Source organism: Pyrus communis, chromosome 8 (assembly GCF_963583255.1).
Source record: "Pyrus communis chromosome 8, drPyrComm1.1, whole genome shotgun sequence".
NCBI classification, from domain to species: Eukaryota; Viridiplantae; Streptophyta; class Magnoliopsida; order Rosales; family Rosaceae; genus Pyrus; species Pyrus communis.
The window spans coordinates 27,468,836-27,496,655 of NC_084810.1; the positions used below are offsets into that span (position 1 = coordinate 27,468,836).

Genomic DNA, 27,820 nt, shown 5'->3' on the forward strand with positions numbered 1-27,820 from the left:
AAAAAAAAAAAAAAAGACACAAATAATGAAAAAATTATCACATAAATTACTCAACTTTCTCCCTTTCTTTTTGCTGCCGCACACTCTTTCACAATACATACCACTAAGTGGTTTAGAAAAAAGTCTAATGAATCTTTATAATGGTTAAATCTTGCATAAAATCAGTACCTATGTAGCATTGTAAATTGTAATCCAACGCTGTAATAGGAGCTAAAACTGCATATGAGTTTAGGTGCGATTTTGTTGTTTGCTAATGATACTTGATTTAACCAAGTCTAAGGACCATTAGGATTTGGTGGCTAAATCATAAATCTACCTGTAAACTTACTCAAAGACTACAGCCTACAAAGCTGCTATTAAGAATAATACAAATGCTTTGTTCATTAAAAAAAAAGAAGAATTTTACAAATGCATTGTAACAAACATTACTCAAAAAGAACTTTCAAATGAAAATTTTCTTTCATTGACAAAGAAAAATAAAAGTTTTCTGCTGACACACTTTCAATTTGTTTATATGTTTTAAGGCCGTACTTCAGTCTATTAATGTAAAATTCATTCTTAACAAAATTTCTTTTGCATAATATTTTATTCTCATTAAGTTTATTTCTTGATAGCTTGATCAGCATTCATTGGGGCTTGAATTCTTTTACTAGAAAACATAGCCTAAAGTACCCTGACTGCCCCTAACATACGATATGAAGAGTTTTTAACTCTTGGTAAAACTTAAGAACTCCCGTTAACTTGGTGGTGGTTTGGTTGAATCGAATCGACAATCGAGAGCGAAAAGACCACTCTCTCTCTCGTTCTTCTCTCTGATCGTCTTTTCCTTCTGAGGACCGAGGACTGAGGAAGAAGATGAAGATGAAGGTGAAGCGGAGCTTCATTGCGGCGGCGCTGTGCGTTCTGTGTGTCCTCTCACTCTCCCTCGAATCAATATCAATATCAATTGTTGGATCAGCATCTTCTTCTCCCACCACGAATCAATTTCTCGGAATCTCCCCCCAAGGTCATCCAACTCCTTCTCAATTTATTATTATTATTATTTCATTTTATGTATAAACAACAAATTTTAAAATCCGAGTTTGGGTTTGGAATTCCCAGATGAGAAATACTACAAATCTTCGGAAGTGATCAAATGCAAAGATGGATCCAAGAAATTCAGCAGGGCTCAGCTCAACGACGACTTCTGCGATTGCCCTGACGGCACCGACGAGCCTGGTACTACTCATTCCTTCCTCTTTCCCTTTCTCTTAAATTTTTTCTGAATATAATTTTTTTTTTTTTTGAATTTTTGAGCTGCTTGCCACCATTTTCCATTGCTGTAATTTGTACAGGTTTCCATTTGATATTGCTATAATTTCTATCAGTTGCCATTACCTAGCTATTGCAAATTCTAATAACAAATGGTCTTTTGTTCGCATTTTTACTTGTAGATTTGGTTGTTCCTTACTTTAATACAATGTTTTAGCCAAATGGGACTCTCTCTCAATGTATATATTGTTTCAGAGCGATCAACTTTCTATTAACTTCTTGCTAGAATTCGGTGTGGTTTTACGTGTTTCTTGACTTGATATACTGTTTCGCTCATGGTTGAACTTGGATTTGGTGGGTTGCAGGTACATCTGCATGCCCAGCTGGAAAATTTTATTGTCGGAATGTGGGACACGCTCCTTTCCTGATATTTTCGTCTAGAGTGAATGATGGAATTTGCGGTAAGTGTTTGTGCCAATACAAATAGCCGCACAAGTTATTTGTTAAGAGCACCATCACAGACAGCATTTTTGCGTTTCATTTTTGCAAGGCGAGTCGGCAAGGGGAAAGAGAGGTTTAGAAAAAAGCCTCATTATATTGATATGTTGCCTCTTAAGAAAACCAGTTCTCCATTCCTTAACATAAAAATCATACAATTATTTTACCCGGCTGATTTATTTAATCTGTTATGCATTGTTCCCTGTCTGCAATCTGCAGACTGCTGTGATGGGAGTGATGAATATGATGGTCAAGTAAAGTGCCCAAATACATGTTGGGAGGCTGGGAAAGTGGCTAGAGATAAGCTCAAAAAGAAGATTTCTACTTACCAAGAGGGGGTCGCTATACGAAAGCAGGAAGTTGAACAAGCCAAAATAGCTATGGCCAAAGATGAAGCAGAACTATCAAAGTTGCAAAGTGAGGAGAAAATTCTGAAAAAGCTTGTTGACCATCTAAAAGGTATACTTCTGTTTTGTCATGTCTTATTCTTACAAAGTTATTCTTATTTCTTCTTCTTCTAAGACAATATATTTTCTGTTGTGGGAATTTAATAATTTTGGCAAATTCTTAAAAAGAAAAGGCTTTTCGCTTTTGAATAATGGATGTAAGATTTTTTTTTTCTCCCTTCTCTCCTCTCTATGCATTTTCTAAATTTCTAGGCATGTTGAGTCGTTGACTGTTGTGTCGATGCTGAGGTTGATCAATGTAAATAACTTAAAATCTCTCCTATTATCTGGTAATACAATGGTTAAATGTCATAACAGTTTTTGTTTTCTCCTCACCTGTTGTGTAGAACAAAAAGAACAAATAGAGAAGACAGAAGAGAAGGAACGGTTACAGAAAGAAAAAGAAGAGCAGGAGAGAAAAGAAGCCGAAGAGAAAGCTAACCAAGGGAAAAGAAAAATTGAAGAGGAAGCTAAGCAGGACAGTAGTGAGGATTTGGAAAACTCTGATGGTGAAGTCAGACGTACAGAAAGTACGTATGAAGAGAAAATTGGGATTTTGGAGGGTTCTCACTTATCTCAGGTTAGTTTAATTGCTTACACGGGCTGTTTTGTTCTCTTCTTATAGTGCTATTTGGAGAAATTTGCAAATAAATATGTAGGTTATAGGTTTCTTAAACTAAGATACATATTCTTCATCTGCATTAAAAATGGATTTCTGCCAATTGAATTCATTTAACTGAAATCATGCATGTACATGTACAAAAATTATGAATAAGTATAAGTTCTGTTACTTGAAATTAGTCTTTGACCATAACCACAGCTCACTGGTAGTTGAAATGGTTTATTTTCTTCTAGTTCTCACATTGACAGCATTGTCATAGGATACAGCAGAGAACCATGATGACTTAGCTGCTAAAGATGATCATAGTTATACTCCTGAACATAAAGGATCATTGGTTGAGAGTGTAGAACAGGTAAACCAAGACTTTGAAATAATATTCTTCGACAAAGACAAATCTATTCAGTTGAAGCTTTCAGTTCTTGCATTACATGTTAGATTACGATATCTTGTTGGGACATAAAAGTTGCTTTTGTCTCAATGTAGCATGAAGAAAAGCAGAAAGAAGAGCCTGTTGCTATATCTGAAAATGAATTTGATTCTGGAAGCAAGGTGCCTCCTGATGAGGTAATAGCTTATAGCTGCACACTCTTTGATTGCCTTATTAATTGATTTGTCTGCTGAAAGGTATCCTTCACTAGTTCTTTTCACCTATTGAGTTCACATAGTGTGGTGACCTGATCTATGCGAAATTATGAACACCCCTTCGTCTATTAAGTTCTTTAAAGGGAAAAGGTCTATCATGAAGACATGTAGGTAGTCCATCAAGGTTTAGACTGGTGATGGTATGGCACACATTTTGGCAGTTCCAAACTTCCAAGGTGTAAAGTGTGTTGTATCAATACTAAATAATTAGAAACTTCTTTCTTGCATGTGCCACCAAATGGCCTTCTTCTATTCCGTTAACACTTTTATATATAAGAAAAATGAAGTCAAGCAGAAATACTTGCATTACAAGATTGAAGTTGTTGATATTCATCAAAACAATACATATTTTAAAGGGACTTCAAGGATTTTATCTTATGTTTTGCTTGTAGTAGTATCTAAACGTGAGAAGCGTTAAAGTTTATCTGATATTGTATTTTGGGTTCTTCACTTGTGAAACTAAATCATGACTAGCCAAAAACTTCCAAGTGTTTCTTATAATTCCCGCTGGTATCTTTTATTAGGAGCCAATAGGTTTTTTCATTTGCTTGATTATCATTCTGCAGGGCGAGGATGAATCTGAAAAGACCGAGTCATTGTCCAGGGAAGAGTTAGGCCGCCGTGTTGCTTCTCGTTGGACTGGTGAAGATACCACAAAGGAAGGAGAAGAAGTTGATGCTGTAAAAGAGGACACTCATGAGGAGTATGATGGCTATGCTTCAGAAACTGATGATGACAACCAAAAATATGACGACGAAGATGTGGAGGAGGCAGCAGATAATGATTTTGGAGAGGAGGATCACGGCGATTCTGATTCTTCTTACAAATACGAGTCAGACACTGATTCAGACTTTTCAGGTATGCAGCAGCTCGGTGGACTTGTGTTCATCACTTTACAACCCAAGCTGTTTCATTGGATTATTATGCTCCTTATATGTATTACATAACTGTTTTCAGATGTAACAACTTCAAGTACTCCATCTTGGTTGGAGAAGATACAAAAAACTGTGCGGAACCTTCTACAGGCTGTTAATTTATTCCAAACTCCAGTGAACCAATCAGGTAGTCAGTAAAAAAATTGGATGTTATTAAGTGCTTGATTACAGAAATAAGAACATATGAATGTTTCAGATCTTTGTACTTATCTGTTTTTCAGAGGCTGCTAGTATACGCAAGGAGTATGACGAATCCAGTGCCAAGTTGTCTAAGATAAGTTCAAGAATATCAAGCTTGACAAAAAAGCTAAAACATGATTTTGGTTAGTATCTATTGAGCTGCATCTCTATGTACGTTTTTTTTTTTTTTTAATTTTTTTATGGCATAGTTGGTTATCTGCTAGGCATTCTTAAACTGAGCTCTTATTTGATATTACAGGACCAGATAAGGAGTTCTACTCATTCTATGATCGTTGTTTTGAAAGCAAGCAGAATAAGTTACGAACTTTGCCTTACTTTTTTAGCATTCAAATGTCTTGGTGTTGTAGTTTTGATTTTGGAGGAAATTTCATGTTTGATGTATCTGACCTGTGGGCACGCAAAATTCTCTGTTCAGGTATGTTTACAAAGTATGCCCATATAAACAAGCTTCCCAGGTGGAGGGCCACTCTACAACCCGTTTAGGGTAGGTGTCCACTTTTTCTTCCTATGTATGTCATACAAGAAAAGGAGGTGTTGTTTTGGTGGACGGAAACAAAGATCAAGTTATGCATCTACCATTTTCTTAGCTTTTAGGGTTAGGGGTTTGCTCAAGTTGTCAAGGGGTTGATTTTGGTTTGAAATTGGAATACGGCTTTGCGTTCATGTTATCACTAATCATGGAATGATGAAACATTTGGGGGTTAGATGTTTCTTTTTTCTGGGTGTGGAGCACCTTTTATTCTTCTTCCACCTAACTCCTAAGAGATCCTTGCCATAGGTCAAGCACCACATCTTAGCTGTCCATTGTCCACTTTGCAATTAGTTTCTAGATTGTCGGCCTTGCCTTCAATTGGCAAGTCATTTTGGAAAAGGTTAGATCATTGGATTTTAAGTCCAACTAATTGAACATGTCTTGCTGCGTCCCGGTGTGGAGCAGCAGCTTGATGTAGATAATGGCGCAAACATTATAGATTAAGTTGGCATTCTCTTAGGAAATACTCAAGCATCTGACACTGATGATGTCACCATCACAGGTACCTCTGTGTGTGTGTGTGAGAGAGGGAGAGAGACTGAGAGAGCATATGTTTCTTGCATTTCAATTTTCTTACTTTTTTTTTTTTTATATATAATCTTTGGAAAAATAGGAGCTGGGACAAATTTGAGGACTCGTACAAAGTCATGGTCTTTGCAAATGGTGATAAGTGCTGGAATGGGCCTGATAGAAGTTTGAAGGTAGTTATCATCACGTTTCTATATATATATTATGCTGTGATTTTGTCATTTATGAAACACACATTTATAGTCTCCATGAAGAACTAGAAATGAGATTATTGAATGGTAAATTCTAATTTGTAAGACAATGGTGGGTTATGATTTTAATAGACACCATAAACAACCAGTATTACTGCCCATTAATATTTTGACTGAAAATTAGACAAACGTCACATAACTATTGGTTTAATTTTTATCCTGATTGCAGTCTTACACGTCTTATTTTATCTTCAGGTCAGACTTAGATGTGGATTGAAAAATGAGGTTGCTGATGTTGATGAACCAAGTCGTTGCGAGTAAGTCACACTCAGCTCTCTCTCTCTCTCTCTCTCTCTCTCTCTCTCTCTCTCTCACACACACACACACAGTTTCTCATTTCTCATTGTGGATATGTAGTGGTATTACCTGGGTCTAACTTTTCAGCTTCCTGCGACAGGTACGTAGCGTTGTTTTCTACACCAGCGCTTTGCTTAGAGGAAAAACTTAAGGTATTGTTCCGTTAAGAGTGTTGTTTACTGTTGCTCTCTAGCATTGAAATGTCTAATGGGATTAAAATGTGACAGGAACTGCAACACAAATTAGTCGTATTGAACAAAGAAGAACCACAAGGCCACGATGAACTTTAAATGGTCGTGACGGATTTACCCTGCAACGTGGCCTTTTACGCAAAGTGATTTGAAGGATTTCAAGCAAATTTCCAGTAGTGTCCCCTGAAATTTATTTATAGGGGTTGTGGATGGATGCTTTGATGAGGAGCCCTTAACAGGAAAGTCTGACTTAGTAGCACGAAGTGATATGAAATGATTGATCCTCTGATACAATTTTGAAATGAGCTTAAGAGTAGTAGTAATTCCAAAATCATATGATTATATAACATATATATATATATATATATATATATAATTGTAGTTGTATGATCTAAATTTCTGTATTTTGACGAGTCCCTGTGATTTTATTTACAACTGAGTATGAAGCCAGATAAAAGTGGATCATAATGTTGACATGACAATAAAAAAAGGGGGCGGTGTCTCAATAACCTAACATGGCTATTTTTGAAGGTAAGCGTCTAGTTCTTTTGGTCACCAAACAACCCGAGAATTTATGTCTATGTGCTGTGCTGGTGGTTAGGACTAGAGGGACGTTGAGAATTGAGAAAGGCAATTGGTGTCGAAAATTAGGACCCCATACATTACATACCACGGCACGGCGCATAGCTGCCTGCCCAATTGCCCAATTGCCCAATTGTGCCCATAGGAATTAGAATGGAGGACTTTGCTGGGTTTGGTTTCGGAGACAAAACCAGATCTTGAAAGCTTGATAATTAATAGGGCTTATTTGCGACTCGTGACTCAGCGGTTAGGAGTCACAATCGAACCAAATGGAGGTGTGCTGAAATAAGCACCGCACGAGGCGGGAGACGAGATGTAAGCCTCCTAACACATTTCCACTTGTATTTCTGCAATGCACTCTGCTCTTCAACGCACGCAGAAAAGCTTTGACCTCCTTCCATATAAACATGTCAGTCACATGATAAGTGCTACGGTCAGAAACTAACAGCTAATACATACACTCAACACACAAGGATGACTAGAGATGTTATTGTGTCTGTATTACAGGTGTGTGTAAGTTTCTCTTTCTGTGAAAAGTTTTAACGAATACAAGGGTGTGCCAAACCGAGCACAAGTGGGTCAGCTTTGAAGAGACGGTAGTTTTACATACTCTCAACTACGAACAATGCCAAGATCTGCCTGCCTGCCTGCCTACCTAACTTCCAATTTCCTAACTATTCTAATACATGACTAGAAAACAAATGGAGTTTTTGTTTGTGTCTGCAAAAGAAAGGAACAGACAAATGTCACTGAGAGCAGAGATTGGGTAATATTGATGCCCATTGGTATTCGATTGTATTGACGCCATTGTTGACTTGGCATGAGTGCGACGTTCGTAGTAATTGAAAATTAGAAATAGAAGCATTCCCTTTCTTCGTCGGTCCTCATAGAAAGGCTGAGCTGGGCTGGGATACCTATAATTATAAACTAAAATAATACGCATAAAAAGTTTTAATTGGTGCATTTTTGCTCCTATAGATTAGAAATATTAGAAACAATACAACAAGAAGCCTAAATCATGATGTTCAACATTCCAGATTGGTGGACAAACAATAGAATAACTTATTTAGGTTACTTGGATTTTCACTTTCGTCGTTCTAGTTTTTTTTATTTGTATTTATCTATACTCGTATTTATGGTTTCATTTTATTATTAGCACATTTTTTTTCAATTTAGGCAAAATTTTCTTTCAATTAGGGGTTTACAAATGAAAAGATGTGACAAAAATACATGAAAAAAAAAAAAAGAGAATACAAACTTAGCTGACGAATTTGACTAAAAGTGAAAACAAATCAAAATTATAAAGCGTGAAAAGAAAAAGTAGACAAACAAGAGCTCAAACTCGAATAAACTACAAGAATTATTAGTGTAAATTGACCTGTATAAGTATCAGAAACCGAATTAAAATAGCATAAGATTCTCATATCTCAAGGCCAAGGCCCCAAATAAATGACTTTATTTGTTGGTTCGTATATTTAAATTTTAATTGGCCTTTCCTTGGGCTGATAGAATAGGCCAGCTTGTTGCCCAAGCAGCAGGAAGAATATGCTTCCTTATGCTTGTTTACCGTTCTCATTATTAAATTCTTATAAAAAGTAAATAATAATAATTAAAAAGAGAGAAGAAAGAAAAGGAAAAACACCGAGAGGCATCGGCGAACACGCTTCACGCTTCACGCTTCACGCTTGTTTCTCGGTCTACTTGCTCCCTTCCATTCCCACCATCGGTAATCGGTATTCGGTATTCGCAAATCAAAGGGCCACTTTATTTTTTCCTATTATTATATTTTATATAATACATCATTTTATTCAAGAGAGATAGAGAGTCGGAGTCGATCCGGAGTCATTGACAAGTACATCGCCGTTGGCATATTTTCCCACAATACAACCAACTCTCTTTCAACTCCTCCTCCAAAATACCAACAGAGAGAGAAGCAGAAGAAATTCAGGGAAAAAATGGATCAGAGGCCCAAGACCAAAATCGTGTGCACCCTTGGACCCGCATCGCGGTCGGTTCCGATGGTGGAGAAGCTGCTGAGGGCCGGCATGAACGTCGCCCGCTTCAACTTCTCCCATGGGTCCCACGAGTACCATCAGGAGACCCTCAACAATCTCAGGGCCGCCATGGAATCCACCGGCATCCTCTGCGCCGTCATGCTCGACACCAAGGTCTGCCTTTCTTCTCTCCTTTCATCCCTCCTTTCATCCTTCCGATCCCATCTGATCCGAATTTCTCGGATTCTCAAGCATACAATACAACATGCATTGCTGCTGCTTATTTGCTACTTTTCTGTTTGTATCTCTGTTTTGTTTGCTCTCTTTGTGTTTAGGGTTCACAGTTTTAATAATTTGTGTTTGATTTTTTTTCATTTTTAGAAAATTTGCAGACACTTACACATTCCCCCTTCCTTCCCTCTCTCTGTTAATGGGTGTGCAATGAATTTCTTCCCTCCCTTAGTTTGTAGGTTAGGCCTTGGGACGCACATTTTTGGAAACTTTTCTGCCTAGGATGGGATTGGATTGGATTGGATTGGATTGGATTGGATTGGATTTGATTGGATTGGCCTCCATTTGCTCCTTCAACCTGCTTTGAATCTAGCAGAGTTATATAATCCAGTACAATCCTAGCCAGCAAACGATGACTAGAATAGTAGAATGATAAATAGATCACTGTCCACTCTAGATTCACTAATGCTAAATTGCTAATAGCACATACTAGTGCCCACTTTTACACAAATGGATTAGATTATGGAAGCTTTGACTAATTCCTGATTGATTGTTTGTTTGTTTCTCAAATTCACCACCACAGGGTCCAGAGATTCGAACGGGGTTTCTCAAAGATGAGAAACCTGTCCAGCTCAAACAGGGCCAAGAGATCACCATCTCCACTGACTATACCCTCAAGGGTGATGCAAATATGATTTGTATGAGTTACAAAAAGCTGGCTAAGGATGTCAAGCCAGGGAGCATGATTCTATGTGCTGATGGCACCATCTCCTTTATGGTTTTGTCTTGTGACAAGCAAAAGGGTTTGGTTCAATGCCGCTGTGAGAACTCTGCAGTTCTTGGTGAGAGGAAGAACGTTAATCTTCCTGGGGTCGTTGTGGATCTCCCAACCTTAACAGAGAAAGACAAAGAAGATATTCTCAAGTGGGGTGTTCCAAATAAGATTGACATGATTGCACTGTCTTTTGTCCGGAAAGGTTCTGATCTTGTGGAGGTCAGGAAGCTCCTTGGAAAGCATTCTAAGAATATCCTTCTCATGTCAAAGGTAAGCTCCCTTATTAAAGACAAGATAAACTGAGCCATTTTGGATTTTCTGCTTCTTTTTACTGCTTTTGACTATAGAGAGAACCTAGTACAAGTTTGTCTTGCCTGGATTAATCAGTGATTGCAATTTTGCAACTGGGACTACTTCTTCTTGGTGCCATTTGGTATGCAAAGTATTATGAACCGATTTATTTTTAGCTTAAAATCATGTCTATAAAAAAGGTTTACTGGCAGTGGCATTATGTGGATGGTTTTTTTAGGGTTTCATAAAACTATGCAACTGTTAGCAATGTATCTACCCTCTTATATAGATACTATTAACAGTTGAATTTCACCTTTTGTTTCCTTCCTTTGGTTCTTACTTGAAAATTTGATTGGTAGGTTGAGAATCAGGAAGGGGTGGCAAACTTTGATGACATCCTTGCACAATCAGATGCATTCATGGTGGCACGAGGTGATCTTGGAATGGAAATTCCAATTGAAAAGATCTTCCTTGCACAGAAAGTGATGATCTACAAGTGCAACATCCAAGGAAAACCTGTGGTCACGGCAACACAGATGTTGGAGTCAATGATCAAATCTCCCCGTCCAACTAGGGCTGAAGCTACTGATGTTGCCAATGCCGTTCTAGATGGCACAGATTGTGTGATGCTAAGTGGCGAGACTGCTGCAGGGGCATACCCTGAACTTGCAGTGCGGACCATGGCAAAAATCTGCGTAGAAGCAGAAAGCACCCTTCATTATGGAGATGTCTTCAAAAGGATTATGGAACACTCCCCCGTGCCTATGAGCCCGCTAGAGAGTCTGGCTTCTTCGGCCGTTAAAACAGCCAACTCATCCAAAGCAGCTCTTATATTGGTCCTAACCAGAGGAGGAAGTACCGCAAAGCTGGTGGCCAAGTACAGACCTGGCATGCCTATACTGTCTGTTGTTGTCCCCGAGATCAAGACAGATTCATTTGACTGGTCATGCAGTGATGAAGCTCCAGCAAGGCATAGTCTGATTTTCCGTGGGTTGGTTCCAGTTCTAAGCGCGGGATCTTCTAGGGCCTCTCATGCAGAGACAACCGAAGCGGCACTGGACTTTGCCCTTCAACATGCCAAGACAAAGGGGCTCTGCAAGAACGGAGATGCTGTTGTGGCTCTGCACCGTGATGGAACTGCATCAGTGATCAAGATCTTGACCGTGAAGTGATGTTCATCCGATGATTTGTTATGTCATCCTTTCCTTTTTGGCGTTCTCAAAATTAGCCAATGACAATGCTTATGATTTTGACTTGCCTCGTTTAATATGTGTTTTTGGATGCAAAAAACATCTACATCTACCGCCGTCATCAGTGTATGTGATGAGCAGGCTTTGATAGCTACACAATTTGCCGATGTTGCGATATGGGACTTTATGCAATACGTTTACTAATAGGATCTTTTGCTGAACATGGTTCCTTATTATTGAGTTATGCATGTTATGTATGTCATATATTGATGTTATTTATTCCACCACTTGTACTTAATACTGGTACGACAAGATGCAGAGTTTGAACTACGCATATGATACAAATTCAGTTCGGTTCTCAATGGCTTGGCTTCTGAGTTCTGCCTGCGTACGATTCAATACCAATTCAAGGTTTCATGGCATCTATACGAGACAATGACACTAAGTGCAACAGCAAAAAAATGAGAAAGCAATTCGCTCGCATATCACGTAAATATAGCAACATAAGTTGAGAAAGCAATTCACTCACATATCATGTATATATAGCAACATGAGTAGTTCTTGTCGTACTGGGTAGGAGGCCAAAACATCTACAAATGACCATCCTTCTAACAAAACAAAAAACACAATTCGAACATTCCATGATTCACATTCAAGTAAGATACTATGTACACCAGCAGCGTAGAAAACGATTGAAGCCACGTAACGGACAAGAACATCATACACCAACTGAAATAATTGAAAAATATACTCAATTCTCTTCTGTTTGAGAAGCACTTCCACTTCCAGTTGCATTCGCTGCTGCTGACGATGAATTTCCCCCACTGCCACCCGACTGAGATCCTGAGTGAGAAAACAGACTACTGAAAGGCCACGGAATTGAAAACCTTCTCCCGTTTCCATTTCTCCCATCCCCATCCCCATCTCCCTCTTCCCCACCACCACCACCACCAACATCGCCAATCTCTTCACTCTCCCTCGAGTTACTGCTGGTCCTGGAAATATCTGAATCACGCTTTGATTCATCAGTAGGCAACTGGAACCTGCAAACCGGACAGGAACTATGAAGGTCCAACCATGGCAGAATACACCCGCTATGAAACTTATGCTTACATGGCATCTCTTTGGCTTCTACACCAACCTCAAAATCATCCAAGCACACTGAACACTGCATATTCTCCTTGATTGTCACAGCGGGCAGCGCTTCCACTGCCTCCTTTTGTGCTGGCGGAGTCCCATACCTATTAGGATCATTCTCTGCCAAATGTTGCAGCAACAAATCCAAACCAGGCCCAATGAAATAATCGCCTAATGAACTGATAGGGGTGTGATTGTTGATTTGACCCTGATTCGAATCGTAAGATCCCTGAACAATGATGGTTTGATTGAAAGGATTGATAAGAATTACACGCTCCCTCTCCCGTTCTCTTTCTCTCCCTCTATCCCTATCCCTATCACCCTCAGAATTCTCAGATTCAGATGCCAAGCCAGCTCGAATGCCTTGAAGCAGCTGTAGAAAAGAAGCTGAGCTTCTCCTCCTCCTTCGGATGATTGATTCAAGTTCTCTGTCCAATTCAGTGTCTCTGCCCTGGCGAGTCTCACCTTCATCATTGTCATTGTCATCATCATCATCTTCATCAAAGTCTAGTCGTCTTAATCTTCTACGACGACGGGGATTGTTCATCATGCCAAGCAAGATCGGAGCCCAGAGGGAGAGTGCTCGATCGGATCCAAAATCAGAGTCAGCCTCTTGATTATCCCTCGTAGTGCCATTCATTTCCTCAATAAATCCGCTTTGGCAAAAGGGGCATTTCATTTCTATTTCCATGATGGGATTCACCATTTGAGAACACATGTGGCACCAATACCTTGCTGCAATTGCGTCCTCCATCTCTCCTTCTTTGTTTATTTCTTCAGTCACTGTCACAATACCATATCAAAATCAATTACCAAAAAGATCAAGATTTTAGCCTGACTTCAGATCTAAGCCATCATAACAATATTGCCCTTCAACCCCCCAACACACACACACAATTTAATTTTCAGGAATAATTATACAATAAAATTCAGAATTTGACAGGTCCACGAAGCAGAAAATATGCAGAGCATCTCCGATGAACCACACAAAAGAAATCTTCTGGAAAGGTGGGGTAAAAATAAAAACAGGAAAAAAAAAAAAAAAAAAAAAAAAAGGTACGCAGACGGAGACGGAGACTGAGGAGAATTGAACCTTCATTCTTACCAAAAGTAAACAAAATTGGAGGGGAGAAGACGAGCGAGGAACAAGAGCAAGAGCAAAAGCGCAGAGCTTGAGAAATCAAATCGTGTGTGTCCGTTTATAAATATTTCAAGACCCAGCTATATATCTAGTATTTACCAACAATAATTAATAATAATAATCAAAATTCAAGGAGAAGAAGAAGAAGATGATATTCGACACGCAAACTGAAAGTAATTAATTTGCTAATTACTTACCCTCCTCCTCCTCCTATCTGTTACCGCAGCAGCAGCGGGAGGTCAAATTAAATTTTTTTTTTAAAAGAAATAAATATATGAATGATAATTCAGAAAGAAAGATAGAAATCGAAGAATTGTACCCAAATGCTCAGCAAACAGAATTTTACGTCTCCTTCCTCCTTCGTTTTGGAGCTGCAAAAGAGAGAAAACTGAGGGAAAGAAGAAGATTCCACCAACCCTTCCCCTCTCTCTGTCCCTCTCCTTCTCTCTCTCTCCCCCTCCCCACTTTCTCTATCCCATTCCCTTTCCAAGTTTCCAACTTGCTAATTTCCTTCCATTATTTTTATTCTACTGCTTTATTTTAAAAAAATTGCAATATAAATTACTGGTCCACCGTTCGTTTATTTTCTTTTTTTTTCTTTGTTTTTGTTTGTTCCCATGAATTGGAATTGGATATTTGTGATGGAAATTGTTATTAGCACTTCAAAATTTTTATTTTACAATTCTCATAAATGTATTTTTTTTTCTAATTATGAAAATTCTAAAATGTCAAATAAGATTTTTTAAGTGTTAATAATAATTCTTTTTGTGATTTAAAATAAAAAATAAAATACATTTTTATTTTTTCATTTTATCTGTCGGAAAAAATAAAATATTCCTTAAACGTGTTGTGTTGTTGGTGGCAGTCTGTCATTCATTGTTTTTGAAGACTCCCAGTCCCAAAAATCCCATTCCAATCCGAAGCCAATCGTTTGATTTCTTTTCGCTTCTTATTTTATTTTTCTTTTCCTATATTAAGAACCCTTCATATCCAATTTTAGTCTACCAAAATTAAATAACAGTGCTTTTCTTTTTGGTGGAAAAAGAAGTTGATTATTGTATATGAATATATGCAGCAAATATAGTTTTTGACACAAAACAAAAATATAATGAGCTAATTACGCATTTGCATTTAGATTGAAATTGGCAGCAAACAGAAATAGCCATTAAATTGTAATCACACGGGAGCTTTGATTTTTAAATTAAGAATATGATAAATTTGGTATCCTAATTAGATTTAATGTGAAGCGTCAATTATTTTAACCAATTTTCATCAGTATTTTTGTCTAAACAGTACACCTTGTAAGCATACGATTATATTATAATATAAAATTATGTTTTGTAATATATGACGGAATTGGAGCTTAGTGTCCGGAACCTAAGAATCAATCCATCTAAACCGTTAATTGATGTGTAAAAAAAAATCAGAGCGTGTGTGGTATACCAGAAAAATAAGTTAATGAAGACCGTTGAATTCAATTTGTACAATATAGATTAATTGATCCTTAAACTCCACACACTAACGTCTGGAGCAGATCCGATTCTATATATGACCACCGTGCATCTCAAATGAAATTAACCCATACTCTCCATTATATCAAAAGTGTACATACTTTTAATTCATTGATCCAATTTGGTCATATAATTAATTCCTTATAATTGAATTGAATAGAATAGATTATTATGGGAACGTTGACTAATGACAATCCATTCAAATGGCCGACACGTCTTCTCATAAACAATTAAAGCTTCTGCCTCATGGCCCCCTCCCCTGCCCGCTGCCCCTTTTGACGTCTCATTCCTACTTCGTTACTTTCCACTATCTCTCAAGTCTCAAGTCTCAAGTCTCAAGTCTCAAGTCTGAGGAAGCAAAAGCACACATCGTTGGCGAATCTTTTGTCTCAAGAAGCAAAAGCACATATTCGTGAGTGAATCTTTTAGCATGGTGCTGAGCTCTGAGCGAAGGAAGCTAACACGTAGCAACAAATCTGAACACGTAACGAAATTAGTTAGCTAAGACTGTGCCTCTTATAAATCCAAAGTTAGCCATTAAAAAAAAGGAATCTATAATGCTGGCTGGTATGCCGGCTTTCAATTTGTCCCACGCTAACAAAACAATGTAAATGAAGGAGAATGCTCACTCGCTTTTTCAACCCACTATTTAAAACGTCAATATATTCCTCCCATGTCCATGATTCGAAAAGCATCAATTATATTATACCAACAAAAAAAAAAAAAAAAAAAAGGAAGGGGCGATGGAATTTCGAAACCCCTTTTTCCTTAGCAAGAACAAACAAGTCCAAGTCCCCAAGACACTACTCCCTTCCATCCGCGAACTATCCAAAATTTTTGTGTCATAAATTTTCTACATGCGTACGTACTTGGGGACAAAAAAAACCTCTTGCAATTATGTAGCGAATGACATTGTAAGGGGGTGTAAAATCCAACAGAAAAACAAAGCTCCATTGATAGGGGGAACAAATGCTATTAGGGGAACAATAGGCAATTGCCTTCTCATGGTTCCTATTGTCAACTCAACTAACACCCACATGTCCGATTGCTGCGTGGTCAAGCCAACACGCTAACACGACTCCATATCCGACAATGTTCATACGCATGTACCACTGGACTTGGATCTTGATCCAAAGCTTTTGGCATACCAAACCAAACCACATGGACCACGTGCTTCTCCTTTTAACACGTTCATCTGATCAACAGCTTCCCATCCTCATCCGGGCAAAATGAAAATGCAATTATATGTGATCCGACTGTACAAGGCCCACTCCCGAACACAATCTCGCCGCAGCGACTACATCATTTGAAAGGTCCTCTAGACAACTAGCTAGGGGAGTTGATCCGTAAAGAAGACAGAGATGGCACACTCAAAATTAAACTGAACTAGGCTGGCTTGCTGCCTTCTCCTCCTGCGCGGTTTCAAATCGAGTTAGAAGAAGCAAAGATGACATTTCATCTGGATGAAATAATAACCATAACAGATTTTTATAATTAAAACAAAATCCTATTAACCAAAAGCGGGTAACAGTCACAGCCCCGATATGGACAGTCTAATATATTCTTCTACTATGCACAGAGCTACCTGATGACAATCTGCCCTGTACATGACTAATAGTTAAATGGCATATGTAGCAAAATGTGGTGGCCGAAAGAATGCATGAGCCACGAAAATTTTGGAATGTCTTGTTGAAAAGGAATAAGAAAGCAGCAGAGGAGCATAACTACTAATGAGGTAATAAAAAGGCCTTGTCAGCTGGGTGACTAAAATCATTTTACACAAGATTTATGGTGCTTGCACATGATACGAGTATGGGTAATGTTATATTACAACCACAAACCATCATACAATCAAATCTTGTGTAGGAAGGTGCACAAATGAATTATCCAAATTTCCAATTGAGAAATCTGTCTGTCAAAACCAAGAAAACAACCTCAAAACGCCACCCAACCAAGTACTCAACGTAGATAAACATGTGGATTGAATATTTGGCCAGTTGGTGTTGCTGGGAGATAACAGAAGGGTGAGAAAGAAACCATGAGATCTTCTATATCAAATAAACTAACCAAATGGTATAATAGTGGGGATCACACCCGCGTCACCAGACATGTTACCAAATTTCATATAACTGGTCAGAAACATATTCATGGATACTTACATCTACGAACTGAAACGATCGGACTACGGATGGTTTTGTCTTAGAAGCTTCGACAGCAGAAGTGGATCCGTTGCCACTGCAATATTTTCCCTAGAGACAAATAACAGAGGTTTCAATTTAGTAACGGATGACGAACATTCGTTGCTACCTTCTAACAGAAAAGAACAGTATTATGAATATCTAAGGAAACAGAACATATCAGCAGTTCCAAATTTCAAACACCAACATAAATCTCAGTAGTTCACATCATAGCAAAATGTAATTCTCCAAACTAGGTGTTGCAAAAGTACACCATATATTCCTTTCATTCTTTCCCCAGGTTGATTACTGTAAAAACCATCACGCACAGAACCATAACAAGATGCAATATGAAAACATTAGCATTCTTTTTTCTTTTTATTATCATGCGACTTCATAGACACCTAAGCCGAAGACACCTTAACATACTCATTCCTTTGAGTTAACCCTCAATGACGTTAATAGAAAAATTAAATCCTTTACTCCTTTCCCAATTACCTTTCCATATTATGATTTCTGAATCTACCTAAAGGCTTTACTGCCACAGAGTTCTTGGTACACACCATAAATGTTGTTCCTCTAACTTTACATACGGGTTTTCTTTCTTGTCTTCTTCCATGTACATATTTGCACAATCTCGTGTTAGGTGGTTTTTGACAACCTCCTTCCTTTTAGATTATTATGACCATTATTGTTTATTTTGTTATAACTATACGTAAACGAGAATCTAGCTGGAAGAAGAAGTGACAGTAATGATGCCCCAACCCCAACAAAACAAATAAACAAATAAAAATCAGAAGTGGAGGAAAACATTCTCACATCCCAAACAAGGATCTGAATAAAAGCCTTCTTACATCGTCAAATGCATCAGTGTATTTCTAATCAATATGTCCTATGCTTAAATCATGATGCACAAAGCCAAGTCAACAAACATTAGACTACAACAAAACTTGTGTTAAGAACATGTTCATTCATTGGATGGATAGACACAAAAGTATTTGCAGAGTTTGTCTTTGATTTCTTGAATCTTTCACTATTATATGAGCAAGTCTACATTTTTGTGATTGCACACCGCCATGATGAACTCAGATCAAAGTGGAGGAGAGAACAAATTGCATAGAACCCCTCTTCTTCAATTGCCACACAAACAGTCACAAAAGACCCTTCTTGTGGTCACCACAGTGACTCAATTATCGAAGCCAATTTTAGCAAGGGTTTATGGGGTAGCACGGTGAGATCATCAACTCTTAACTCTTGCCTAGCCCATCATCCAAAATCCGGCATGATTCCTTTGATGCACAGGACCTTTACTTATTTAAAGAAAATGTTTTGGGCCACCAGTGGCATTAATTCCCCTGGAAAATCGAAGACCAACATGCATGGTTGTCTAGAATCCAGACCCACTTACAGCAATTGATGTCAAACCTTTCAGCCCTCTGCCAGAATGCAAATGTTAACAGAGCAGAAAACTTTCCCACAGTGAACATACGTCCAGAACAGACACATTACATCTCTTTTCAAGGAAGCCCAATTAGAATTTCGTTCCTTAACCAAGTGGGAAGCAAAATTTATAAATCATGAATGTCAAGGATAGCACTGTTCATGGTATGCAATCTTCATGTCCCCTTATGAATATTCTTGCCTCCAAGTGGACTTTGATGGCCATCTATATTTCACAGACCAAGGTACGTACATGATACATTGCAACCATTGAAATCTTAGTGCTCCAGCTACCTTCTCCATCACACCATTTTGAAGCTATACTAGACTTGATTGTTATAGTTTCCTTGGAAGAGTGAGACTCGTTAATCTTCAAAAAGAACTTTACTGTTGTCTTGTAGGTAGATATTCATAGAATCTTGTACGTCACTAGCCTCACTATATTTTGTCCTACAATTGTATACTCCAACTTCTTGGTTCTTATATGAAAACAAAAAATTACGGAATCCTCACTTTTCCTATCTGCTGAGGTTAACATCCATGAAGATCGGTGGTGGAAAACTTCGGTTAGGTTTGCAATGATACTCGCTGCTAAACAAAGTTTCCACCAATTCCAAAGTAAACTAAAATGAGGTTTTAGATGAACATATACACTGGATGAGGTAACAACACGCGTTTCTTTGAATGAGCCACCTTTAAGGAAGCATGGATTATACGAGATTTTAAACAGATATAGTGGGTGAAACTATACAGTTTGTAAATAGAAATACAAAATAAGATGAAGATGCTCCATAGTAAGTTTGTTAAACTACAGATGCTAATAAAGTGAGGTGATGACATATTCCAATTGTAGATGCAAGAGAAGAACAATGAGAAATGAAAATTTGAGTAGGCATGTAATGAGAGAGAGAGAGAGAGAGAGAGAGAGAGAGAGGACTGACCTGACCATCTTCAAAGAGTGAGGAGTAATACGCAGGATCATAGATAGCGCCTCCTATAGCATCACTAGAATCTGAAGTTTGTCGCGGTACAACGGGAGTACTAGGACTCAAGAAACTATTTCTTAAATCAAAATCGGCTTCTCTAGGAGTTGCACTAGTGTCTACATAGGAAAGGCCCAACCTGTAGATCTGAATCCATAACAAGGAGGAGGATAACCTGATGGAAAAGCCGATAATTTGCATGGCCAGAGTGAGCTTTACGGAGAAGATGTACAAAGTTGTATTACTCCCACTCCGGCGAGAAAGGTTCCTGCACAACACATAGTTACAAACACAAAAGCACCAGAATCAAGCATACATGTGTACATATACATACATCAAAATGCAAAAGGGAAAATGTTGGGGGAAGAGTGAATTACCAGATTTCGTGGGTGAAGAGAATGAACCAGAAAACATCGAGGAAGATGGCGCAGACGAGAAGGACGGCGTATGTGCGGCCGAGGCTCTGACTGCTGCTCTCGATTGCGACAAGGGCGAACAATGCAATGGCCAGATTTATCAGCAAAACCCCATTGTACAGTGCACCCAGCGAACCCACCAATGCGCACCCAATCTATACATACATGCATGCATCAAAGGATGGATCTTTAATATTGTTATATGAATCAATCATTCATTCGTATTGATTTGGTTTTGTAATTGAAACGAAGACGAAGTGAAAGGAAAGGAAGAACCTGAATGTAGAGGAGAATGACGGCCAATGACTGAAGCCTGTCGTAATCACGAAGCCATGGCTGTATTCGATCACGCAATGAATCGCAAAGCATCATAAACACCTCCTACCTCCTATCCTCTGCCCCGGTTCCACCCTCCGCCTCTCTCTCTCTCTCTCTCTCTCTCTCTCTCTCTCGCTAATCTTCTTCTTCCTTCTTTCTTTCTTTCTTTCTTTCACTCTTCTTCTGGTTATGATTCACAAAGCCTGTCGTAAACAAATGAGCATTACGTGAATTGATGTAGGGGCCTTTAAGGGTCGGTCTAATTTCTCATTTGCCAGGCAGTTTGAGGCCAACTCATCTCTTCGTTTTCGTCTTCCTCCTCCTCGTCACTAACTTCTGCTAATTTTCTCTCTCAACTCAGTTTCGTTTCTGTTTCTTTCTTTCTTCCCCCTTTCACTTCTTTCTGCTTTCTTTTTTTCCCACTTAGCTAATTGGCCTTTTTACCCCTTTCACTCTCCTCTACAAGTAGGCAGGTACCTAATTTTACCAATTTTTTTTTTTGTTGTCATTTGACCATTAGGTTAGGGAAACTTTATTTAGAGTGATGTATACACCCGACTTAAATTTTTTTCCTCCTAAACTATCCATTTTGCTCCTAAGTAATGTGAAAAAATAAAAATAAAAATAAATTAAAACAAATATGAATCGATATCAGCCGATCACCCTGACTTCCACACTCTCCTTTGTCCTCCCTTATCTCTTTTTCTCCTCCCTTCTACTACCAATAAAAGGCTGCTACATCCTGATTTAGATTTGAAGAATCAATAATAATTTCAATTCTTTTTGTTCAGTAATAACTTAACAGTTCAATAAAATACTTCTTGTAAAAATATCAATAATCCATTGATTTCGTGGACGAAAAAAAATTCTATATTAATTAATTAATTATGACACAAATTATATATCTATTAATATGTATATGGGAAAAAATAAAAGTAACAAAGAATAAATAAAGTTCATACGAAAGGTAGGATTGTGAAATGTTTTCTTGTATATTCATCAAGCTAGAGTTACAGCTTTATACAAAGGCTATACATCAGGATCCCTATTCTATTGCTTACGAACAACGCTAATTATGAACTAAATAGGAAATCAAATAACTAAGAATCAATTTACAATATTGACGAATTATCCCGAGATATCTTCCTTAACAAAAGTATATCCTTTTCTTCATTTCCTATTCTTCTTTCTATTTTTGAGAAAAAGGGTTTTCAAAATAAAGTAAATGATTAATTCGTTTCAAATAATTATTTATTAAATCGGTGGATATAAGTATATTCTGGATTGGAGTCGTGTCATTAAGAGTATTGCCCGATCATTTCTACCAACCTAAAGCCCCAATTAGTATTCTTTGTTTGTATATTATGTAAAAATGTCATTTTTCTCCATTACTAATCCTTTACATATGTTGTGTTTCTGACCATCCACTCGTTTTTGCTCAATCCCCTGTTATGCTAATACATAAAAATGATAGTGAAACTCAACACGGTTGATCTTTTAAACCCGTTTCAAATCAGGATGACTAATCAACCAATCTTGGGGGAACCAATGTCTTCTATTTGTGTTTATTTCCGCTTAACTCTCTAACTCTTATACATAGAAAATGAGAATCAGTCTTTTTACTACGAATTTATATATAAGTTGTTTTCTTTCACTCACATAACTGTTTGATTTAGTTTATCGACCTAAATAATGAATAAAACAAAATTAAGAAATCTACTCAATCCATTACAACCCTTTCCTTGAAAGGAAGGAATAAAACTTCCATAAAAAAGAAGCAAATGAAAGGCTTTCATAAAAAATCTCGTAGAATCGAGAATGAAGTTTTCATTCTGTACATGCTAGATCATGAATTAGTAACTGTATCAAATCTCCAAAAAATCTCAATTCTTTCGAACTTTCTATTTTTGGAATTAAATTTTTACGAATTCCCCATGAATAGGACAAACCTTATTCCGTGGTATTTACATGAGATTCCTCTTTCTTATTCTTAAACAAGTTCCCAAGAGGGCTTAGTTGATCCAGGGTTTATGTTTCATCTTTCGTTTCCTTTTTGTTTGTTTCAAGAAATATATCGATCAATTTCGATTTTTTTTTCTATTAATTCTTTTCCAATGTGTGGATACATGCCATATGGCTCTATTCACCTGTAGCATACCATATCTCAATAGATTGGTGTAATTTTTCTACCGTGTGTACATTTCCATAATAATGGCGTTTTTCCAAAATATAACTTTGTTGTTCAGCATCTTGGACTAGCCACTCCTTAGAAGGTATTGTTAAAAGATCATCAATTCCTAATGACATGGATGTAGCAGTGGCTTGTCGGAACCCCATAGTTTTTACTTGATCTAGGATGTGTGATGTACATGTCATTCCAAAGTGGTCTATTAATCTACCAATAAGTCGTTTAATAGCAGTTTCATCTATCACTTTATTGTGAAAGACCAAATTGACCCGTTCTACCATAAGTACCTCCCTATTCAGCTGAGTGGGGTTTGACAATGGATTTGAGTCAATGATTGGAGAACTTCCTTTTCCCGATCTTGATTCACATAGAAATTCAGGAGCTATGGTCCTAGATGAACTGGAGAAACCCAAAATGACACGAGTGTCATAGCATTACTTAGTTTAGATATCATATGATTAGGTAACATATGAGTAAGCTCGGCAAAACCCATAGATAGCTTCTTCGATTTCTCGATAAAGAGAAATATGACCAACTGTGGTTCGTACATATATACAATTTCTTTTTTTTTATACTTCTTACTATTAGATAGTGCCCATAAATCTCATGATAGGTACCCAAAGATTCATAGTGAACTTCGATGGGAGTTTCTCTTGCAGTAATAACGCGTTTAACTAGTCGCCACCAAAGCCACAATGGGCTATTTAAATTGATTATTTTCTGTTGATAAGCTCCAATTGCATCATAAGAATTACAAAAAAAAAAAAAAAAAAAAGTTTATTTGGTATACTTATAGTTATTATCATCAATTCTTTTATTTTGATAATATTTGCGATTACATAGATTATACCTATTTACACAAATACCTCGACTATTTCCCCTCGTTAATACATGGAGCCCAATAATCATATCTTGAGTTGGTACGGAAACCGGTGGTTTATTGGTCATGACTGGCTAAAACTAAAGTTCCATTAAAAAGCGTTTCCACAGGGTAAAACCTCATCAAGGAATATAAGGTTTTCATGAGGCTGATCTTGAGCCACCATCCAAGCATGTATACCTTCATTTAAGAGAATATTTTTGGTGTAGAAAGTCTCAAATTCAGGATCTTCTATTGTATGGATTTCCTAAGAAACAAAATCATAGACACATAGGTTCAAGGCCAGACCTACCACTCCAAGAGCACTCATCCATAAACCGGTTACTGGTACAAATAACATAAGGAAATGTAACCAATGTTTATTGGAAAAAGCAACCCAAAAGATTTAGGACGACACTTCTCTGCATTTTTTTTTTTTACTTTAAAGCGAACTCAATAGTAGTTCATTCACATAATCTTGCAATTGAAAAGAAAAAAGTATCGCACGATAAGATCAATTGAAACTGGATTTTACATTTTATCTTTCCATATTACAAAGACCAATCTTTGTAATTAGGTCACGAAGGACCCCCTTGGGGGACTAAACAATAATGTGTGCATCACAAATATTTATTGTATTGTTTTTTATTTATTCGTTGTTCCTCTTTCTTTCATTGAATAATATCTACTGTCATTACTTGTTATTAGGTGGCCAACCAATTCCTAACAAAAAAAGATTCCAACAAAATACATCTTATACAACCACAAAACGTATGTTTTTAGATGTAATGTCTAATTGAATTGTAAGAATATGAGAATCTCCTTCATAAATTATTGGAAATCAACCTATCAAATTCACATTTTACTTGGATCTTCAGCTTCTACAGAAGAAAATCCTTATACTACAAGATTTTGAGGAATTTTATGTTAAATGGTACAAAATTCTACATCGACAAGCAACAATAAAAGAAGAAAGAAATTATCTAACGCTTCATTTTGATATTGATTGTGAAATTGCATTGTTGTGTCAGAAGAATGATAGTTATACTGATTGGTATTCAAAGAAAAATAGTATCTGTTTTAAAACATTAATTCATAGGTTGGATATTCAGGAGTCGAAAACTCATTAATTTTATAAAGGCATTTTGAATTATTTGATATATTAGATCTTGAATTTTAATGAATCTTTTTCGTTTTAAGGAATTCATGAAAGATGAATCGAGTAAAAACCTATGAATATACCACCTACAAGAAAGACCTTACGATAGTTATCACATCCCGGCTCGGGCGGGATCACTTCCCGAGCCCAACTCCACGGTTTTGTTTCTGGGAACTCACACGAAAACTTTCTAGTGGGTTACCTATCATGGGAGTGCTCTCGCACACTACTCGCTTAACTTCGGAGTTCTAACGGAACCCGAAGCCAATGAGCTCCCAAAAGGCCTCGTGTTAGGTAGAGATAGGAATATACATATAAGGATCACTCCCCTAGGTGATGTGGGATCTTACAGTAGTCAATGTGGGCCCCCACCACCCATTAATGCATGGTGTTCTTCGATTCATCATTACTCTAGAATCCCTCTTTTTCCGATCCAGTTCCTCCACCATTGCAAACCCCAGTTAGATTCAGGCATGATACACTTTTTAGTTATTGCTCACTTTCGGATCCAGGAAACAACTCTCATAAATCTTTTTTCCTTTTGGAAGATATAGGAGCGAAACAATCAAACTATTGATATTGCAAGACCCAAAAGATTCAATTTAGTAGACAATAAAATTCTTATCTATATCAGAAACAAAAAAAAATTTTGGCTTCAAATTCAATTTATTATTTGTTTAAATTAAAACATTATGAGACTAATTCATTTTTATTTATTTTTAATGTATATTGTTTATATTGTAATTTATCTTATATATATACATATATTTTTTTTTTTAAATTATATATTAATATTTATTCTTTTGCTATAATGATGTTATATTAATTTTAATATTATGATGTTAATATTAATTATAATTGATAAATATTATTTATCATTTTTATAACTTATAAATCTTATAGATGAATTATAAACACAATTATATTACTTTGTTAGTTATCAGAACGATTCAGATTATTTATTTGTTACACCAAAAAAACTTTTAGAACTCCCATAGAAAGAGATTTCGCTAACGAAAATCTTTCAATGCTTCCCAATATCCCTTCCTTTTCCAAATATTTTTACAAATACGTTTTTTTTTTGTTTTTTTTTTTAATTGAGGTGCACTTTTTTGGAACTGCCATTAAAAAGTTATAATAGGTTTTTCGGTTGGATGTGAAAGACATCTATTGAATCTCTTTTTTTTTTGCCACTATACTTCCCAACCAGATTCTTTGTAACATTCATAATGATCAACCTTTTGAAGATCCCATTTTATTCTGGAAGCTTGCAACATTGATCCCGATAAACCCCTATTAGATCAAAATTGAACCTTAATTAGTATTAGTTACTAGTAAAGTTTTTATTTTTTGGGGAAGAAGTTATTAGTAAAGTAATTCTAAATTATTCGTTAATCAAGAGATTTATTGTTTTATTTGAGGTGTATACAAAATTGTTCGGATTATATAATTGTCAATTATTGACATTGGTAAACGACCCAAAGTAATTTGATTATAATTCAATTCGCAACGATCATAAGTAGAAAGTTCATATTCTTCATTCATTGATAAACAATTCGTTGGACCATACGTAAAATCATAATTATTGATACATGCCTTTTCCACATAAAAAAAAAAGAAGGAATCTTTTGTTACAATAAAAGTAGAAGTGACGTGGATTATTCAAGAATCGAAGTCGATTGTTTTATAAAGATATCAATGAACTTTGGGTAAATACATTCAACCAACTCCAATCATTTTACCCATTAATGTGACATCCCACATTGCCCAGGGGAGTGATCCTTATATGTATATTCACATCTCTACTTAGCACGAGGTCTTTTGGGAGCTCACTGGCTTCGGGTTCCGTAGGAACTCTGAAGTTAAGCGAGAAGGGGGCTAAAACAATCCCATGATGGGTGACCCACTGGGAAGTTGCTCGTGAGTTCCCAAAAACAAAACCGTGAGGGAATGGTAAGCCCAAAGCGGACAATATCGTGCTACGGTGGTGGAGCGGGCCCGGGAAGTGGTCCGTCCCAGGCCGGGATGTGACAATTTGGTATCAGAGCCAATCCCTGGCCGGAAATGTGCCGACGAGGACGTCGGGCCCCTAAGGGGGGTGGATTGTGACATCCCACATCGCTCAGGGGAGTGATCCTTATATGTATATTCACATCTCTACTTAGCACGAGGCCTTTTGGGAGCTCACTGGCTTCGGGTTCCGTAGGAACTCCGAAGTTAAGCGAGAAGGGGGCTAGAGCAATCCCATGATGGGTGACCCACTGGGAAGTTGCTCATGAGTTCCCAAAAACAAAACCGTGAGGGAATGGTAAGCTCAAAGCGGACAATATCGTGGGGGCGGGCCCAAGAAGTGGTCCGTCCCAGGTCGGGATGTGACAATTTGGTATCAGAGCCAATCCCTGGCCAGAAATGTGCCGACGAGGACGTCGGGCCCCTAAGGGGGTGGACTGTGACATCCCACATCGCCCAGGGGAGTGATCCTTATATGTATATTCACATCTCTACTTAGCACGAGGCCTTTTGGGAGCTCACTGGCTTCGGGTTCCGTAGGAACTCCGAAGTTAAGCGAGAAGGGGGCTAGAGCAATCTCATGATGGGTGATCCACTAGGAAGTTGCTCGTGAGTTCCCAAAAACAAAACCATGAGAGAATGGTAAGCCCAAAGCGGACAATATTATGCTACGGTAGTGGAGCGGGCCCGGGAAGTGGTCCGTCCCAGGCCGGGATGTGACAATTAACATCTTAGAAGATTCCACGAAACCCTTATCGCTTAGTTTTTGACTTTTCGGAAATATTTTAGCTAATGGATTAGTAGTTGTTGTTCTTGTTTCTTTAGTACCTTAAGTAGTTCATGTACCTGTCATGCTCCTTGGATTATTTACAAGCAGAATTCAAGCTCCTATTTTTGCAACCTTAGATGCGGCTTATATAGGCGAATCCATGGAAGGTCATCATTGACTAGTTACATAGTCTTAGCCTGACGTAATGTATGCGTGATTCAAGGTAATCCACTTAGGGAATATAAATAAGGGATA

At 37.5% G+C, this 27,820-nt stretch overlaps 4 protein-coding genes across 7 annotated transcripts; 2 read left to right on the plus strand and 2 right to left on the minus strand.

Annotated features, from left to right (window-relative positions):
* The first annotated feature begins 687 nt into the window (after window positions 1–687).
* LOC137742546 (glucosidase 2 subunit beta-like) lies at window positions 688–6,725 on the plus strand. 2 transcript variants are annotated; one of them, XM_068482447.1, is made up of 16 exons: window positions 690–1,006; window positions 1,102–1,218; window positions 1,617–1,712; window positions 1,969–2,208; window positions 2,543–2,775; window positions 3,077–3,169; window positions 3,301–3,381; window positions 4,026–4,317; window positions 4,417–4,521; window positions 4,616–4,717; window positions 4,834–4,891; window positions 5,011–5,079; window positions 5,741–5,828; window positions 6,102–6,163; window positions 6,304–6,355; window positions 6,431–6,725. In XM_068482447.1, the coding sequence occupies exons 1-16, from the start codon at window positions 856–858 to the stop codon at window positions 6,491–6,493; spliced, it is 1,902 nt and encodes a 633-aa protein (XP_068338548.1). In that variant the 5' UTR covers window positions 690–855; the 3' UTR covers window positions 6,494–6,725. The 2 variants fall into 2 exon arrangements, with proteins under 2 accessions (XP_068338549.1, XP_068338548.1); XM_068482448.1 differs by lacking the exon at window positions 3,077–3,169 and having other exon boundaries at window positions 688–1,006.
* Window positions 6,726–8,483: 1,758 nt separating this feature from the next.
* Window positions 8,484–11,755, plus strand: LOC137743057 (pyruvate kinase, cytosolic isozyme). Its single transcript, XM_068482975.1, has 3 exons — window positions 8,484–9,144; window positions 9,785–10,246; window positions 10,627–11,755. Exons 1-3 carry the CDS (start codon window positions 8,932–8,934, stop codon window positions 11,437–11,439), a joined length of 1,488 nt encoding a protein of 495 aa, XP_068339076.1. The 5' UTR covers window positions 8,484–8,931; the 3' UTR covers window positions 11,440–11,755.
* A 164-nt stretch (window positions 11,756–11,919) lies between these two features.
* LOC137743058 (E3 ubiquitin-protein ligase SIRP1-like) lies at window positions 11,920–14,218 on the minus strand. 3 transcript variants are annotated; one of them, XM_068482976.1, is made up of 2 exons: window positions 14,055–14,218; window positions 11,920–13,377 (listed from the first exon to the last, which is right to left on the minus strand). In XM_068482976.1, the coding sequence occupies exon 2, from the start codon at window positions 13,346–13,348 to the stop codon at window positions 12,209–12,211; it is 1,140 nt and encodes a 379-aa protein (XP_068339077.1). In that variant the 5' UTR covers window positions 13,349–13,377; window positions 14,055–14,218; the 3' UTR covers window positions 11,920–12,208. The 3 variants fall into 3 exon arrangements, with proteins under 3 accessions (XP_068339077.1, XP_068339079.1, XP_068339078.1); XM_068482978.1 differs by having other exon boundaries at window positions 13,933–14,069; XM_068482977.1 differs by lacking the exon at window positions 14,055–14,218 and adding an exon at window positions 13,700–13,891.
* Window positions 14,219–16,048: 1,830 nt separating this feature from the next.
* Window positions 16,049–20,991, minus strand: LOC137742587 (uncharacterized). The gene is made up of 5 exons (XM_068482497.1): window positions 20,539–20,991; window positions 20,224–20,417; window positions 19,805–20,114; window positions 17,406–17,495; window positions 16,049–16,658 (listed from the first exon to the last, which is right to left on the minus strand). The coding sequence occupies exons 1-5, from the start codon at window positions 20,632–20,634 to the stop codon at window positions 16,623–16,625; spliced, it is 726 nt and encodes a 241-aa protein (XP_068338598.1). The 5' UTR covers window positions 20,635–20,991; the 3' UTR covers window positions 16,049–16,622.
* Window positions 20,992–27,820: the final 6,829 nt, after the last annotated feature.